This window comes from Balaenoptera ricei, chromosome 7, assembly GCF_028023285.1.
Source record: "Balaenoptera ricei isolate mBalRic1 chromosome 7, mBalRic1.hap2, whole genome shotgun sequence".
Lineage (NCBI taxonomy): Eukaryota > Metazoa > Chordata > Mammalia > Artiodactyla > Balaenopteridae > Balaenoptera > Balaenoptera ricei.
Window position 1 is genome coordinate 114,464,606 of NC_082645.1, and position 13,658 is coordinate 114,478,263.

The following is a 13,658-nucleotide window of genomic DNA, read 5'->3' on the forward strand; positions in this document are numbered from 1 at the left end:
TCATCTGTCTGTCACAGCAGAGCCGGCCCAGCCCTCCAGGGTCATGGGGCCCCTGGTGGCACTGAGCTCCAGATGCTCAGCAGATGCCAGGCCTGAGACCAAGGCCCCGGCTCTGAGGATTTGGCTTGCGGTTCTGGAAGGTGATCCTGGCTGGTGGCCATTCCTGAGCCCTATTTAGAGCAGTTGTCAGGCAGTTGCTGAGATCCAGCGCCCGCCCCCCTCCCCTGCAGAGGGGAGTGAGCCCATGCCTGTGCCGTGCAGGGGCGGGGGCTGGGTTATGATCAGGGCAGGTACCCAGACCAGGGAGCAAGTCTGAGGCCAGGGCAGCGTGCAGGGCTCCATCCCCGCTTGGATTCACACCCCAGTCAGTATGTGCAGTTTGCTCTCAGAGGACAACCTAACCACCCAGGACAGCTTGGAGCATCTCTGAGCTCTGGCTGCGGGCCTGGGCATGCAGCTCTGCCCCTCAAAGGCAGGAGGAGATCAGGGTGAAGTGGGTGCTTGCTGACCGGTCAGCTGTGGGAGCGCCTCTTCTAATCAGCCTGCCTTCCCTCAGAGCGCTGTTCACTCTCCCTGACTGAGCAAAGCCCTCAGCCCCAGAGCTGGCTTTGGCCAAGGAAAAACACACTGAATGGGAGCCCAGAGACCCCTGGACCTTGGGCCGCAGGGCTGCCGTTTATATAAAGTAAGGCTCTTTCCTGCCCAGAAGTTGCTGGGTTCTAAACTGCTCCTGCCACGTCCCAGGTCCTGCGGCAGGAAGATGCTGGGCGCCCCCTGCTGGCCCGTCCGGGAACTGACCCGTGAGGAGGACCTGTGCAGCCCCGTAGGAGCGGGCCCCCTCGCTGGCCCAGATGAGAGCAGCGGCACCCACCTACCCACGCCCCAGTACTGGCCAGCCCGGCTCCCCTTCCGGATGCCCGGCCCCATTTCTGACGGTGAATCCTGAACTCATTGCAATCTGGCTGCTGATCGCTTGCCTTTCCCTTGGCCTTCCTGTTGCCACGCTGCTTGGGGGGACCTGCCCCATCGTTGCTGCGCCCTCCCAGCCACCCCAGGGCTGGACGGGCTCGGGCTCCAAGCCCTGCTCTGCTTTCTCCCGCCCCCAGGCTTGCATTTCCTCCCTGCCCCCGCCCCCCACCTGGGGGTGTAAGAAGGACTTTGCGGACAGGTTGTGGGGAGAGGGTCCCTGCAGCTATCCTAGGACACTAATGAGCTGTGGCAGCACCGAGGGATCGGGCTTACTGCTGTGCCACCTCCCCGTTAGGTGACACTGACATTTTTCTGGGAGGCATGGGCCGTATCTCTGAACTGTCTTGGAGGGAGGCTGCCCTCTTAACTCCCGCCCCCTGTCCTGAGGGACGGGCTGAGACACTCAGGGATGTGGAGCCCCCAGAGGTATGAAGGGACCTGTCCAAGGTCAGCCCCTGCGACCAAAGCTTCGCAAGACTTTCAGGGTATCAGGAGCACACTTGTTTTCCTCTCACCAGCCTCAGGTGACTCGTGCGACTGTACTGGGGGTCGCTGGAGAAGCAGCTTGACCGAGGACCGTTATCACTGCCTGGGGCTTCGGGTATCAGCCCCACCCTCCTGTCCCTTCCCGGGGTTCTCCTCCTTGTATGAGATCCGGAGGCGGGAGGGCCCCTGCAGGAAATAGGAGCAAGAGCACGACTTCTCATTAGGAGGCTCCCTGAGCATTCAGTTCCTCTGACCCAAGGGGTGGGGGGGGAGCTTAGAGAGGGCGGGGCACAGGCCGGAGCCCCCGCCCCTCAGCCCTGCTCTGCTGCTTGCCCTGCCCTAGCCCGAGCTCACACAACCCTCCTATGGGGCCATGCTGTCCCCTGCTGGCCACGCTTGCAAAACGCAGCCCAGGGTCAGCCCCAAGGTTACCGATGCTCCCTCCTCGCCCAAGCCTGAAGCTGAACTAGACCGCAGGCCTCCAAGGAGCAGCCTGTGTGCCCCCGGCCCACAGTGATACTGGCACTGCATGGGGAGACAAGTCTGGAACTGCCCGGCACACGATCACGTGTGCTGAGTAGGCAACAAACAAATGGCTGAATTGTGCATCTGAAGCATTTACGTGATGAAGCTCTGCAGGGTCTGACCAACAGCAGGCAAGACATCAAGTCAGACATCAACCTAGCAGGACTTGAGACTCCTCTCGAGTTGACAGGGTCTAAATATGAAAACCAAATGTGAAGAGTCAAAGGGTGCTAGACTGTGACACAGGTGGCCCTAGACAGGCTGACCCTTGTTGCCAGGTATCTAATCAGGCAGTAAGTGCCCAGGAGGGATGGAGAGGCCCTTCAGGGAAGACATGGAAAGGTCAAAGGAAGGTGACAAATGGCAGGGATGGAAATCACAGGGCACCACGAAGAGACCCCAGGCTGGCCATTTAGCATGGAAGGTAAGAGAGAGGAAAGCACCTCCTGTGTCTTTTTTTCCGTTTTTTTTGTTTGTTTTTTGTTTGGTTTGGTTTTTTTTGGCCCTGCCACGCGGCTTGCAGGATCTTAGCTCCCCAAGGACCAGGGATTGAACCGAAGCCATCGGCAGTGAAAGTGCGGAGTCCTAACCACTGGACCGCCAGGGAATTCCCAGCACCTCCCGTGTCTTGAGGCTGACGTCACGCCAGGCACAGGGTCTGCTCTTGAAACATGTTTTACTCCTGTTGGTTTTCACAACCACTCTGTGAAGCAACTGCTATTATTATCCCTGTTCTACATTCAAGAAAATAGAACAGAAAAGGTCGGTAACTTGTTCAGGGTCCTACAGCAAGAACATGCTGGAGCTAGGATGTAGGCCTCGCTCAGGAGGTTTGGTGGTCGGGTTCCAGCGCATGAACTCGAGGGTTTTTAGCAGGAAGTGATATGCGCAAGGACAGGTTTTGGGGTGGGAGGCAGGACGGCCGCTTAAAAGACTGTTGCTGCAACCCAGCGGGGAATGAAGAAACTCATTCCACACACAGGCCTCCTGCATGGCGGAAGGGCCACTGAGACCTGACCCTTGCAGTCCTTCACCCAAGCCCTTCCCCATGGTGGGTGGCGGGCTGGGGGTCGGCCCACCACGGTGCCCACACGGGAGGACCTAGGAGTGCAGGCCATGGGCGGGCCTCCTCCCGAGGTCCAGGCCTGGTCCTGGTGGTGCCTGCCCTGGGGCATTCCACAGCCCTTCTTCCTCATAGGGTGGGCTTTGCAGGGAGACAGACGTGCTCTGGGCGACAGCCCGGCAGACCAGAGCCACCCCTCAGCGTGGAGGCCCAGCCTGGGGAAGGCGGGGCGCTGCCCACTCACGCTCTTGTCCCCCCGCTGGCTGTTTCTTCCCAAGAGCTTGGGGAGGGGGCGAGGCTAACCCCAAGCACTGCCCACACCTCCAGAAGGGGACGTTCATTTCGGGCCTCCAGCTGCTGCCAGGCCTGCCGGAGCTTCCTGCCTGACCTCTCCTGCCTGTGTGGGAGAAGCATGGGCTTGACCTACAGCCTAGAGCTTCAGATTAAAGGCTGGGAAGAGGCTCCCCTAAGCTGGGCAAGGCCCCGAGGGTCTCCCCAAGGGAGGAGGCTTTCCCCACGTAGGGCACCAGCCCACACCCACGCCCCTTCCTGGAGGCTTCAGCTCTTGTACACGTGCCTGGTCCACTTGTCCTCCGCGGCGCCCTGGGCGGGACAGCAGCACGTGGGCTTCCTGCCCCAGATCGGGGGGCTAAGGGCGGTGCTGACCGCAGCGCTGTGACGCAGCGTCCCCCTCCGCCTGATTCCTGCCCTGTGGCACACGCTGCCCTCCCCCGTCGGTCCCTGCTCCGCCCTGTGGCTCTTGACCTGCTCTGGAGCCACAGCCATTCACACTCGTCGACCCTAATTACACTCAGGCGAAGCGGGCCTAGAGGGTTAACTCCTAGAAGGGTGCCTCTGTGGTTTGAACACCTCAGCAACGCCTTTGTCTTGTCCCAAAATGCATGGCTTTCCTCTTGCCCTCTGTGACTCTGCTGTTCATCCTCAGAAACACTCATCTTTCCGGGGGGAAAAGAAGCCACGTACTCCTGGGAACAGGGGGCCCTGGGTCTGCGCGCCTGCTTCTACACACCCCCCTGCAGAGTCCTCTGGGTTCTCATGGCCTGCCCGGGCATAGTGTTTTCTTACAGCTGGACATGCCCCCCCAGTGTTCTGGGAAGCTTAGTCATTCAGCAGAGATCTTTACTGAGCACCTTCTCTGGGTCAGGCGAGGTCCCAAGCACCAGGGCTACAGCGGGGAATAAGACAGGCACCATCCCTGCTCTCCAGGATCCCCATCTAGTAGGGGACACAGCGCGCACGAGCTAACACATCAGCAGAGAAGAGTACAGACTGGTTAGTGCAGTGAGGGGCATGAGCAGAGGAATGAGGGAGAAAGCAACTTGCAGGAACAAAGTAGATCGGATGCCGGGAGGGCATCTTGAAGCTGAGACAAGGGTGCAAGAGAGCCAGCCAGCAGTGAAGCAGGAAAGAATGACCCCCGCGGTCCCTCCCCACTGCAGGCTCGTGGAAGAGTTCATGCTCTTGGCCAACATGGCTGTGGCCCGCAAGATCCACCGCACCTTCCCCGAGCGAGCCCTGCTCCGGCGGCACCCCCCACCCCAGACCAAGATGCTCAATGACCTGGTGGAATTCTGTGACCAGATGGGGCTGCCCATGGACTTCAGCTCTGCAGGGGCCCTCAATGTGAGTGCTGGGAGCACAGGGGCGGGGGAGGCCCTGCTTAGGGAAGGAGGAAGAAGGCCTGGAAGCCAGGGCTCAGCAGCCTCTGCGTCCCACCAGGGTCCGTTACCCTTTAGCCAGATCCCCCCCACCCCAAGGGAGAGGGGAGGGCCTGGGGACAAAGCCTGCAACTCACGGGGCCTGGCGGGGAGCCCGGGAGACCGAGGGAGTCCCCTCAGGGCTCAGCTGTGGGCAGGGCCCTGTGGCCAGGGATGGGCCGGGCTCGGACCCAGAGGCTTTCAGTAGGGGCTGGGATTATGGGGAGCCAGAGGCTGTTTTTCACGGTAAGGGGTATCAGATGCTGCCCACCTGGAACTGAGCAGCATAGGGCTCAGGAATCCATGGCCTCGGCTCTCATTCCACAGGAGGGAGACTGTCCCCATCTGTGCTCCAAGCTTGGGGTGGCTGGGGAGCTGCCTGAGGTCAGACAGCTGGAAACCAGCCTGCCCAGGCCAGCCAGCTAGACATGGAAGGACTGACCTCAAGCCAGGACCCTCGAGGCAGACCCAGTGTGGGACACAGTCTGGGGGCTGCCGGCCCCCCTGCGCCCCACCCATGGCCGTCTGAGCAGGGCTGGGCCCCTTGGCTGACCTTTCCTCCCCAGGGGCAGATGATCAGTGGGTGATGGGGCCCCAGAGCCTCTCCCCAAGCCTGACTGCACATCACATGGGTTCCTTCTAGAAAAGTCTGATGGAGACATTTGGAGATGACAAGTACTCACTGGCCCGGAAGGAGGTGCTCACCAACATGTGCTCCCGGCCCATGCAGGTAAGGAAGGGCCAGTCCTCCATCCTCCCGCCTCTCCCTGGAGCACCCATGCCTCCGCGGGCTCGGAGCACCTTAGGGGAGGTTTGGGGAGGATGCTCCCAGGCAACACCCAGCACAGGTGGTCCCTGGGCTCCTGAGCTTGATCTGCTACCTCCTGCTCAGACTTGCCTGTGGGCTCAGTTAGAGGAGACATTTCAAGCCCCGCTGCCCTGCTGCTCCCCTGCATGGCCTCTGGGGCTCTTGTTTCCTGGCAGCAGGCGGGGAGCCCCGCCAGGGCACGTCCCAAGACTCCAGGGCCCGGACCCCACAGACCAGACCAGCTCGGGCAAGGGAATGGGGCCTGGTCAGCAACTCATGGTCAGATGGGGCCCCTGGAGAGGAGAGAGAACATTGGTCTCCCGGAGCAGCCTGCACAGGGGGGCGGTCCTTGGCCCCCACTGTGGCTTGTGGACCCCAGGCAGAGAAATCTCCCTGTCCCAACCGGTCGGGAGAGAGGGAATCAGGCCGTGAGGCTGTGTCTGCAGCTAGAGGACAGGCCGGCCGCCTGGGAGGTAGACAGTGGGCTTGCTCCTGGCAGCCAGTCTCAGCTCTCCGAGGCCACGCTTCAGCCCCTGTGGGGCTGAGCGTCTTGGGAAGGAAGCACCCCCGTGGACTGTCAGGTCGACGGGAGCTGTGGATGCTAATGGGTCCAGCGGTGGCCGGTGGCCCCAGCCCGGCTGGGAGCAGTGATAGACCGTTGTTCAGGGGCTCAGTCACTGGGCAGGTTCAGCCTGTTTCCCAAGAACCAGATCATCTCAGCTGGTCACAACCGACTTGTTTTCTGAGACCTCACAGCTCTGCCAGGAGTGGGACCATCGGGTCTGTTTGGGTCTGGCTGCCGTTACCCTGCCCCCAGTCACCGATGTCTGTCCCGCACCAAGCACTGTAAAGCACCCCCCATGGAGAGGCGGGCCGTGTGTCTCTGGCCACTGGGCTTGACACCACATACAGGTCTGATGGAGCTGCCGTTCCCTGCCCCCAGCCTCTGGAAGCCATCCACCTGCAAGGCCAACCCAGCCCTGGAGCTCCAAGGAAAGGAGTCCTCTCCTGAGTCACCCAGAGCCTGAAAAAGACCGGACTTCTCCTGGCCTTGCCTGCCGGTGACCTCAGAGGCCAGCCTTTGCCTGGGGATCTGATGTCAGGGAGTGACCAGAGTGACTGTGGCGCCTGGTTTCCTGTCTGTGTCCCAGTGCTGGGTCCTCACCCATCCCACACTGCCCAGGGGCGCCTTCGCCACCCAGGAGGGGAGCCGGGGCCCTCTGCCCTCCTCACCCCAGCTCGTCTGGGGAACTGGCCCACTTCTGAGAACAAGGTCCAAACGTGGCTCACAGTGGAGGCTGCTCCCTCCCTCAGTGACTTACCCGAGATGTAACCCAGGGCCCAGCGAGAGCTGGAAGGGAAGCAGAGTTGGGTAGCCGAGCAGGGCACCACCAGCTGCGTCCTGGATTCCAAGGCCGTCATACACAGAGTAACCGGAGCCGGCTGTCCATTTGCACGAACACACGGGAGGGTGTGAGGGTGAGCAAGCAGCAAGGGAGGGAGCGAGCGAACACACGAGGGTGTGACTTTGGCCCGGGCCGAGGAACCTGGTCACTTGCTCCCAGGCAGCCGCGGGTCCTGGATTCCCAGCCCTGAGAACTCAGGGAGCCCAGGGCAAGCGGCTTCAGGGCCCGTGGCCAAGGCCCTCAGCACAGCTGCACCGCGCGGGCCAGGCTGTTTGCTGGGCCCCTAGAGAAACTCAGCGTCTCTCCTTGGGCCACAGTCCTAACTCCTGCCCTACAGGAGGGCCTTTTGAACTCAGAGCTCTGGGTCTCTGTCTCAGGACAGGTTGTCAGGGACAAGAAGGGCTGAGGCTGGGAGAATGGCCAACTGCTGCCTCCCTTGGCTGGTGAGAGGCGGAGTATTGGGGGCACAGACGTGCTGGGGTGCAGGCGTGGCCGTCAGCAGGGCAGGGATCAGAACTAGAGGGCAGGAGGTCGGCTAAGACCCAAGGCTGGACCAGGGCCGGAGAGGAGGAGCCAGGCGCCCGTTTGCTCCGGGTGGAGGGCATCCTGGACCTTCTCTCCTGCCTCCCGTTCTGGCCACATGGTGGTGCTGGGCTTTGTGTCCTGGCGAAGTCCTGCAGCCCCTGGTCCGGCATGGCCATGGGCTTTCTCTCCTGCTCCCATTTCAGTGTAGCTCTCCCAGCCCTGTCCTGGGGAGGGGGCAAACCTGAAACAATCCCTTCCTCCTGATTCCTGGCAGTAATGGCCCTTAAAACTCAGCAGTGGGCTTCCCTGGTGGCGCAGTGGTTGAGAATCCGCCTGCCAATGCAGGGGACACGGGTTCGAGCCCTGGTCTGGGAAGATCCCACATGCCGCGGAGCAACTGGGCCCGTGAGCCACAACTGCTGAGCCTGAGCGTCTGGAGCCTCTGCTCCGCAACAAGAGAGGCCGCGATAGTGAGAGGCCCACGCACCGCGATGAAGAGTGGCCCCCACTCGCCGCAACTGGAGAAAGCCCTCACACAGAAACGAAGACCCAACACAGCCAAAAATAAAAATAATAAATAAATAATAAATAAATAATTAAAAAAAAAAAAAAAAAAAACTCAGCAGTGACCGGCTGTGGAGGAGGATGAGTTCCAGCTCCTCCCCAGCTGTCCTCTGACTTCAGCACAGGGTCTCCCCTCCCCTCCCCTCCCCGAGGGCTTGGGTGGCAGGTCCCCCAGGGCTCTGAGGGAGGAGACCCTTCAGCATCTTAAGGGTTCCCAGCAAGAAACACACAGCCTCTCCCCCCGGCCCACTCCACTTCCGGTCATTGGCAGAGGGGCGCTGGGCAAGACCTGCCCTTGCCTTCAGCAGGAGAGGGGCAAGGGCACCCATGGTTCTGCCCAGTCTCATGGCAGCCCCAAGGGTCCCCTCACACAGAACAGCCCCTGACGTCCTCAGGCCTGCCCAGCTTTGCTCAGCTGCCCGCAGCCTGGCAGGTGGGTCCACGCCCCCAAGACTGCCCCTCATGAGGCTCTGAGTCTCCCAGGCTCGCAGAGCACACCCAGCCCGCACCCAGCCTGGCCAGGCTCTGAGGTCCGCCCCACCTCCCCAGATGGCCTTGTACTTCTGCTCGGGGGTGCTGCAGGACCAGACGCAGTTCCGCCACTACGCCCTCAATGTGCCGCTGTACACGCACTTCACCTCTCCCATCCGCCGCTTCGCTGACGTCTTGGTGCATCGCCTCCTGGCCGCCACGCTGGGTAAGGGGTGCAGCACAGGGGGCGGTGCCAGCCTGTGCCCAGCTAAGGGCTACTCCCCCCGCCCAGAGTGGGTGCCCAGCGGCCAGAGGCCACACTGCCATGACTGTGACGGCTCCAAGGGGTGGGCAGCCCAAGCAGTAGGGGAGCCTGTGCCAGAACCTCCCCTGTGAGCATGTGCTAGGGGCTCGAGGGCCCTCACCGTGGCAAGCCCCCCTTTCTCGGCCCTCCCAAGCTGGGCATCAGGGAGGCCTCAGCTCTGCGCGGGGCTCCCAGGCCCCATCTGACCCGGGCCAGGGGCACCTTGCTGCCCGTCACCCCGCCAAGGCCGGCACACACAGAGCACCCGCCAGTGGACCCCCGATCACTCTCTGCCCAGGCTACAGGGAGCTTCCAGATGTGGAGCCCGAAGCCCTGCAGAAGCAGGCTGACCACTGCAACGACCGCCGCATGGCATCCAAGCGCGTGCAGGAGCTCAGCACCAGCCTCTTCTTCGCCCTCCTGGTCAAGGTGAGGCCACCAGCCTGTCGTCCCTCCCCTTCCCTCCACCCCACCTTCCCACCAGGGCACCTGCTCACAGGGAGGGCTCCAGGGGTCCGGGGCCTTTGGCAGCTGGGGTGGGCCCTGGGGGGAAACTGCATCCCCTGGCCGAGCCTTGGCTGGAGCCCTGCCCTGCAGGAGAGCGGCCCCCTGGAGTCGGAAGCCATGGTGATGGGCGTCCTGAACCAAGCCTTCGACGTGCTGGTGCTGCGCTACGGGGTACAGAAGCGCGTCTACTGTAATGTGAGTACCGGGGGCTGCCAGGGCCAAGGCTAGGGATGTTCTGGACAGGCAGAGGGAGCACCGAGCTGCGTCCACTTAGCACGTTCCCTTCCCACCTGCCTGTCCCTGTTCCCGCTGCTGGGTCTCCTCCCTGTTTCCCCAGCATCTGATGGGGTCTTGGCCCAGGGACAGCCCTCGGTAGACACACGAGCAGGCAGGATGGGAGCCCAGGCCGAGGGCCCTGCTGTCCCTGTCCACAGTGGGGCAGTGACACTGCGACCCTCGCTCAGCTGTGGGTTGTGCTGGCACCAAGTTCAAGCGATGGGTCCTGCCTCCTGCCAAGACAGCCAGCCGCGCCTGCCTGGGATCAGGGATCCAGGCCAAGGGTCAGGCTTGGGCCTCTTTCCCAAGGACTTGAGCAACCAGAGATCAGGTCCATCCATAACCAGTATAGGAAGCAGGGTAGGCAGGCTTCGGGAGATTTTTTAAAGGAGCATAGGGGAAGCAAAGACCAGAGAGAATGGTCCGTAGCCACTCTGGAAGCTGTATCCCCTGAAAAGAAGGAAGAGGCTAGCCCTTGCCTTGGTCCTGCTCTGGGGGGTGCTTTATTCGAGGTTCTTTCCAAGGGTACTTGGTGCCAGTCTAATGCCACCTGAGGGACCTGTTCCAGCTGACCTTGTGGTTAGTGAGTCACCACCTGGCCCCTGACCTTGGCTTTGAATTTCCCAACACCCAGAGGACCTTGGGGAGTGCAGAACGCGGCACATAGTGTGGAATAAACATGGTATGAATGAAATGGATTAAAGCAGGAGAGACAGAATGGAGTCCAGGAGGAATCAAGTCGGGCTCTCGTCCTGAAGTTCATTGAACAGGATGGAGTTCAGGTCTAGATCGCCTCTGCTCACAACCCAGCCCTCAGTCTGTGCTAACAGACCCAGGGCCGGTAGGGGCGGCAGCCCTCCAGCCTCAGGTGCCCGGTCCACCTCGACCCTACAGGGATGGTCCCCGATGAGGCAGGACAGACCCACCACCTGCCCCGAATAACACATGGAGCCACCGGTGCCCCCCGGCCCCCGCCCCTCAGTGAAGGTGGCCTCTCAAGGCCTCCCAGAAGCTGGCCAGAGGCAGGAGGCGAGGGTGCGGCCCATCCCCCGTCAAAGGTCAAGCAGCCAACTGTCAGGCAGCAGGGCAGGGAGCTCCCTTGAGGCCAGTCAGAGGTGGGCCAAGGCGGGGGGCTGCTTCCAAGCACTGGGGGCCTTGCGGGGTCAGAGATGAAGAGGCGGCGCCCAGAGCCCGGGTCCTGAGATGCAGGTGTGTGCACCCCCAGGCACTGCCCCTGCGGTCATACCGTTTCCAGAAGGTGGGCAAGAAGCCGGAGCTCACGCTTGTCTGGGAGCCTGAGGACATGGAGCAGGAGCCAGCGCAGCAGGTCAGACCCGGGGGTGGGGCAGCTTTTCCAGAACACCACTGGGTCCCCGTCCACCCCGCTCTTGGTGAGCCCCCTCCTGCTTCCTGGGGCGCGCTCCCCAGACCTCCCCTCCTGGGCTCCCCCTACCCCCGGCTCCCGGCTGCGATTTCAGGGATTTCAGGTTCTACCCAGCAAGGCCGGCGGCTCCCCCTCACCACTCCTTGGGCCTAGCTTTCTGGCAGCGCCTTCCTTCCCCGGGATCACCCACCCTGGGGAGAGGCAGGGGCCTCTGCCTACCTCCCTAAAGCAGGGCCCTTAACTTTGGGGGGCCTTTTGAGAATCTGATGAACGCCGTAGACCTCCGACCCAAGGAAACAGCTTTTTACCTACGACACGCTTCAAAGAGCAGACCCGGACCCCAGTGGCTTCTCCCTGGCGCTGAGCGGCCCCAGCAGGCATTGCCCACAGCAGCGCGTGGCTCCTCTGCTTCTCACCAGGACCCCATGGCCTCCGCCCTGAACAAGCTCCGCTTACAGACGGGCCGGCGGAGGCCTAGGGAGGCAGAGCGAGGGGCCCCGGGGCCCGGCTGGGTGGACAGCCCCCCGGGCCGCCCCCTCACCAGCACCCGCGTCCCCTGCTGGGCTCTGCTCTGCCTCAGGTCGTCAGCATCTTCAGCCTGGTGGAGGTGGTGCTGCGGGCAGAGGCCACGGCCCTCAAGTACAGCGCCGTCCTGAAGCGACCCGGCACCGAGGGCCTCCTGGGCTGGCAGGACGAGCGGGGCGGTGACGACCTCGAGGAGGAGCAGGACTGAAGCCGCCAGCCCGGCCCCCCCCTCCCCCACTCCTCTAGGAATAGGAACTTTGGGCACCACCGGGGATTTTTAATTTGGTTTTTAACAACTCAGGGTTTTGTTTTTATTTTTCCATTCTATTTTATTTTTGCAGCTTGGTTTTCAAACTGGAGGGGGAGGGAGGGGCTGGATGGAAGGCTGCGGCCCGGCCAGCGCTCAGCAGCTCAGAGCTAGACCTGGTTCTCCTGGGAGGCCAGCGCCCCTTCTGCCAGGTTACCCGCTGCCCTCCCGTGCCCAGGAAACCAGGGGTTCTCAGTAAATCAGTGTCATGGAATAAAATCAAGTGTGAAGTGCTGTCTGGTGTGTGGGGCACCGGGGTGGCCAGGGTGGTGGGGTGCCCCTTGGACCCAGGACGGGGGACCTGGCCCGGGCTCCGTCCCTCACCGCTGAGCCGGGGTTGCCACCCTTGGGAACCTTCCCGTCAGTTCCAGGATGATTCACAGAGCTGGCCGCGTGGCAGATTGATGCCAGCGCCTCATTCTGGCTGATTAGAAACGGAATTAGTATGCAAGACGGCAGGCTCACCCGTCGCTGCACCGCACGTAGCTATGTCTATCCCCACCCCAGCACTTCCTCTCTGCCGACTGGCCCCCCCCACCCCGTGGCCTCAGGAGCGGGGCTTGGGCCCTGTGCCACCCACCCCCGCTTCCAAGGCCGGAGCTCTGGGTGGCCCTGTCCACCTTCCTTAGGGGGGGGCCAGCACCCCAGCATCTCCTGTCCCGATCCTGTGCCCTGGCAGCAGCAAGGGAGCCCGGGGGCAGAGCGAGGCCTGGCCCTGCCCGAGGGGAGGGGCCCCCAGACCGGCCTTCCTGACCAGAGACGGGCAGATGGGCTCCTGGTGGCCCTGGCCTGGCCCCGTCGACTGCCTGCTATCTGCCTGAGCACCCAGTGATCCTTGAGGACCCAGGGGCAGAGGTGGGAGGCCACCGCACTCGGCTCTCTCCCCGGCTGGTTTGACCTAAGCCTCTGCTTCTAGTTTCCGCAGCAGACTATAGAGAAACACAGGTTGGCTTCCCCAGGAGCTGCCAGAAACTAGGGTGAAAACCCCATGGGGACCAAGGTCCCAGTTCCACCAGGCTATTTCCTGGGGTGTTGGTATTAACAAGCTCACTTGATCTGATTTCAGTGAATTTTCTTCAAAGAAAACTTCAGTGGAGCACCTTGTAGGAGGGCTTCGCCGTGGCTGGAGTGGTGACAGGGCCTGGCTGCCTCGGTCTCGGCCACCGGCCGGCCGTGGCTCACATCCCCCCAGCACTGGGCCGGGTGCCAGAGGGGGGCCAAAGACACATCACTGTCCCCGCCCTGAGTTCCCTTCTCTCCTCCTCCAGCACCTTGACCAGCCCTCGGTCTGTCCATCCTGCCACCCCCAAGACGTCCCAGAGGCCACCGTTCCCTCTCTGCTCCTGCCCCAGAGCCTTCTAGAACCAGGTATCTGGAAGGGAAATGGTGAGGGTCCGGTGGTTTGGTATTTGGATGAGGAGGTTTCTGAGTGCTTCTGCAGCCTGGGCGGCCTGACAGGGCGAGCCCCAGGGCCAGACATCTCGGCCCTGTCCTCATCCTCTCACCTGCCCACCCTCTGAGGAGAAGCAGCCCCTTTCTCCTCGCGCTGTCCCCCAGGGCCTCCCGTGGAGCCTGGGAGCTGAGGGCAGAGCAGAGCCCCACGGAGGGGCGCCCTCAGGATGGTGGTGGGTCAGCGTGCTGGGCCCTCTCTCGGGTAGCATGGACGCAGGCTGGACACCCTTCCCCAGCGCCCCAGACCGTGGTGAATCGTAGCCAGCTTGGTCAGCAAGGAAGACCGTTGCTGCCTGGACTTGCTGGGGAAGCAGAGGCTGGCCTCGCCCTGATGGCCCTGGAGCTGGGGGACCCATAGCAGCCCCAGC

The 13,658-nt window shown here is 62.5% G+C and overlaps 1 protein-coding gene across 6 annotated transcripts in view; it reads left to right on the plus strand.

The window, feature by feature from the left end:
- The window catches only part of DIS3L2 (DIS3 like 3'-5' exoribonuclease 2), a 371,579-nt gene extending 359,511 nt beyond the window's left edge, over window positions 1-12,068 (plus strand). For 3 of the 6 annotated variants that reach the window (XM_059928939.1, XM_059928942.1, XM_059928946.1), the window contains 6 exons: window positions 4,504-4,687; window positions 5,405-5,491; window positions 8,614-8,761; window positions 9,138-9,268; window positions 9,437-9,541; window positions 10,848-11,577. In XM_059928939.1, the coding sequence (XP_059784922.1) occupies window positions 4,504-4,687; window positions 5,405-5,491; window positions 8,614-8,761; window positions 9,138-9,268; window positions 9,437-9,541; window positions 10,848-11,159 (967 nt within the window). In that variant the 3' untranslated portion in view covers window positions 11,160-11,577. The other 3 variants (XM_059928940.1, XM_059928944.1, XM_059928943.1) reach the window with 3 other exon arrangements.
- Window positions 12,069-13,658: the final 1,590 nt, after the last annotated feature.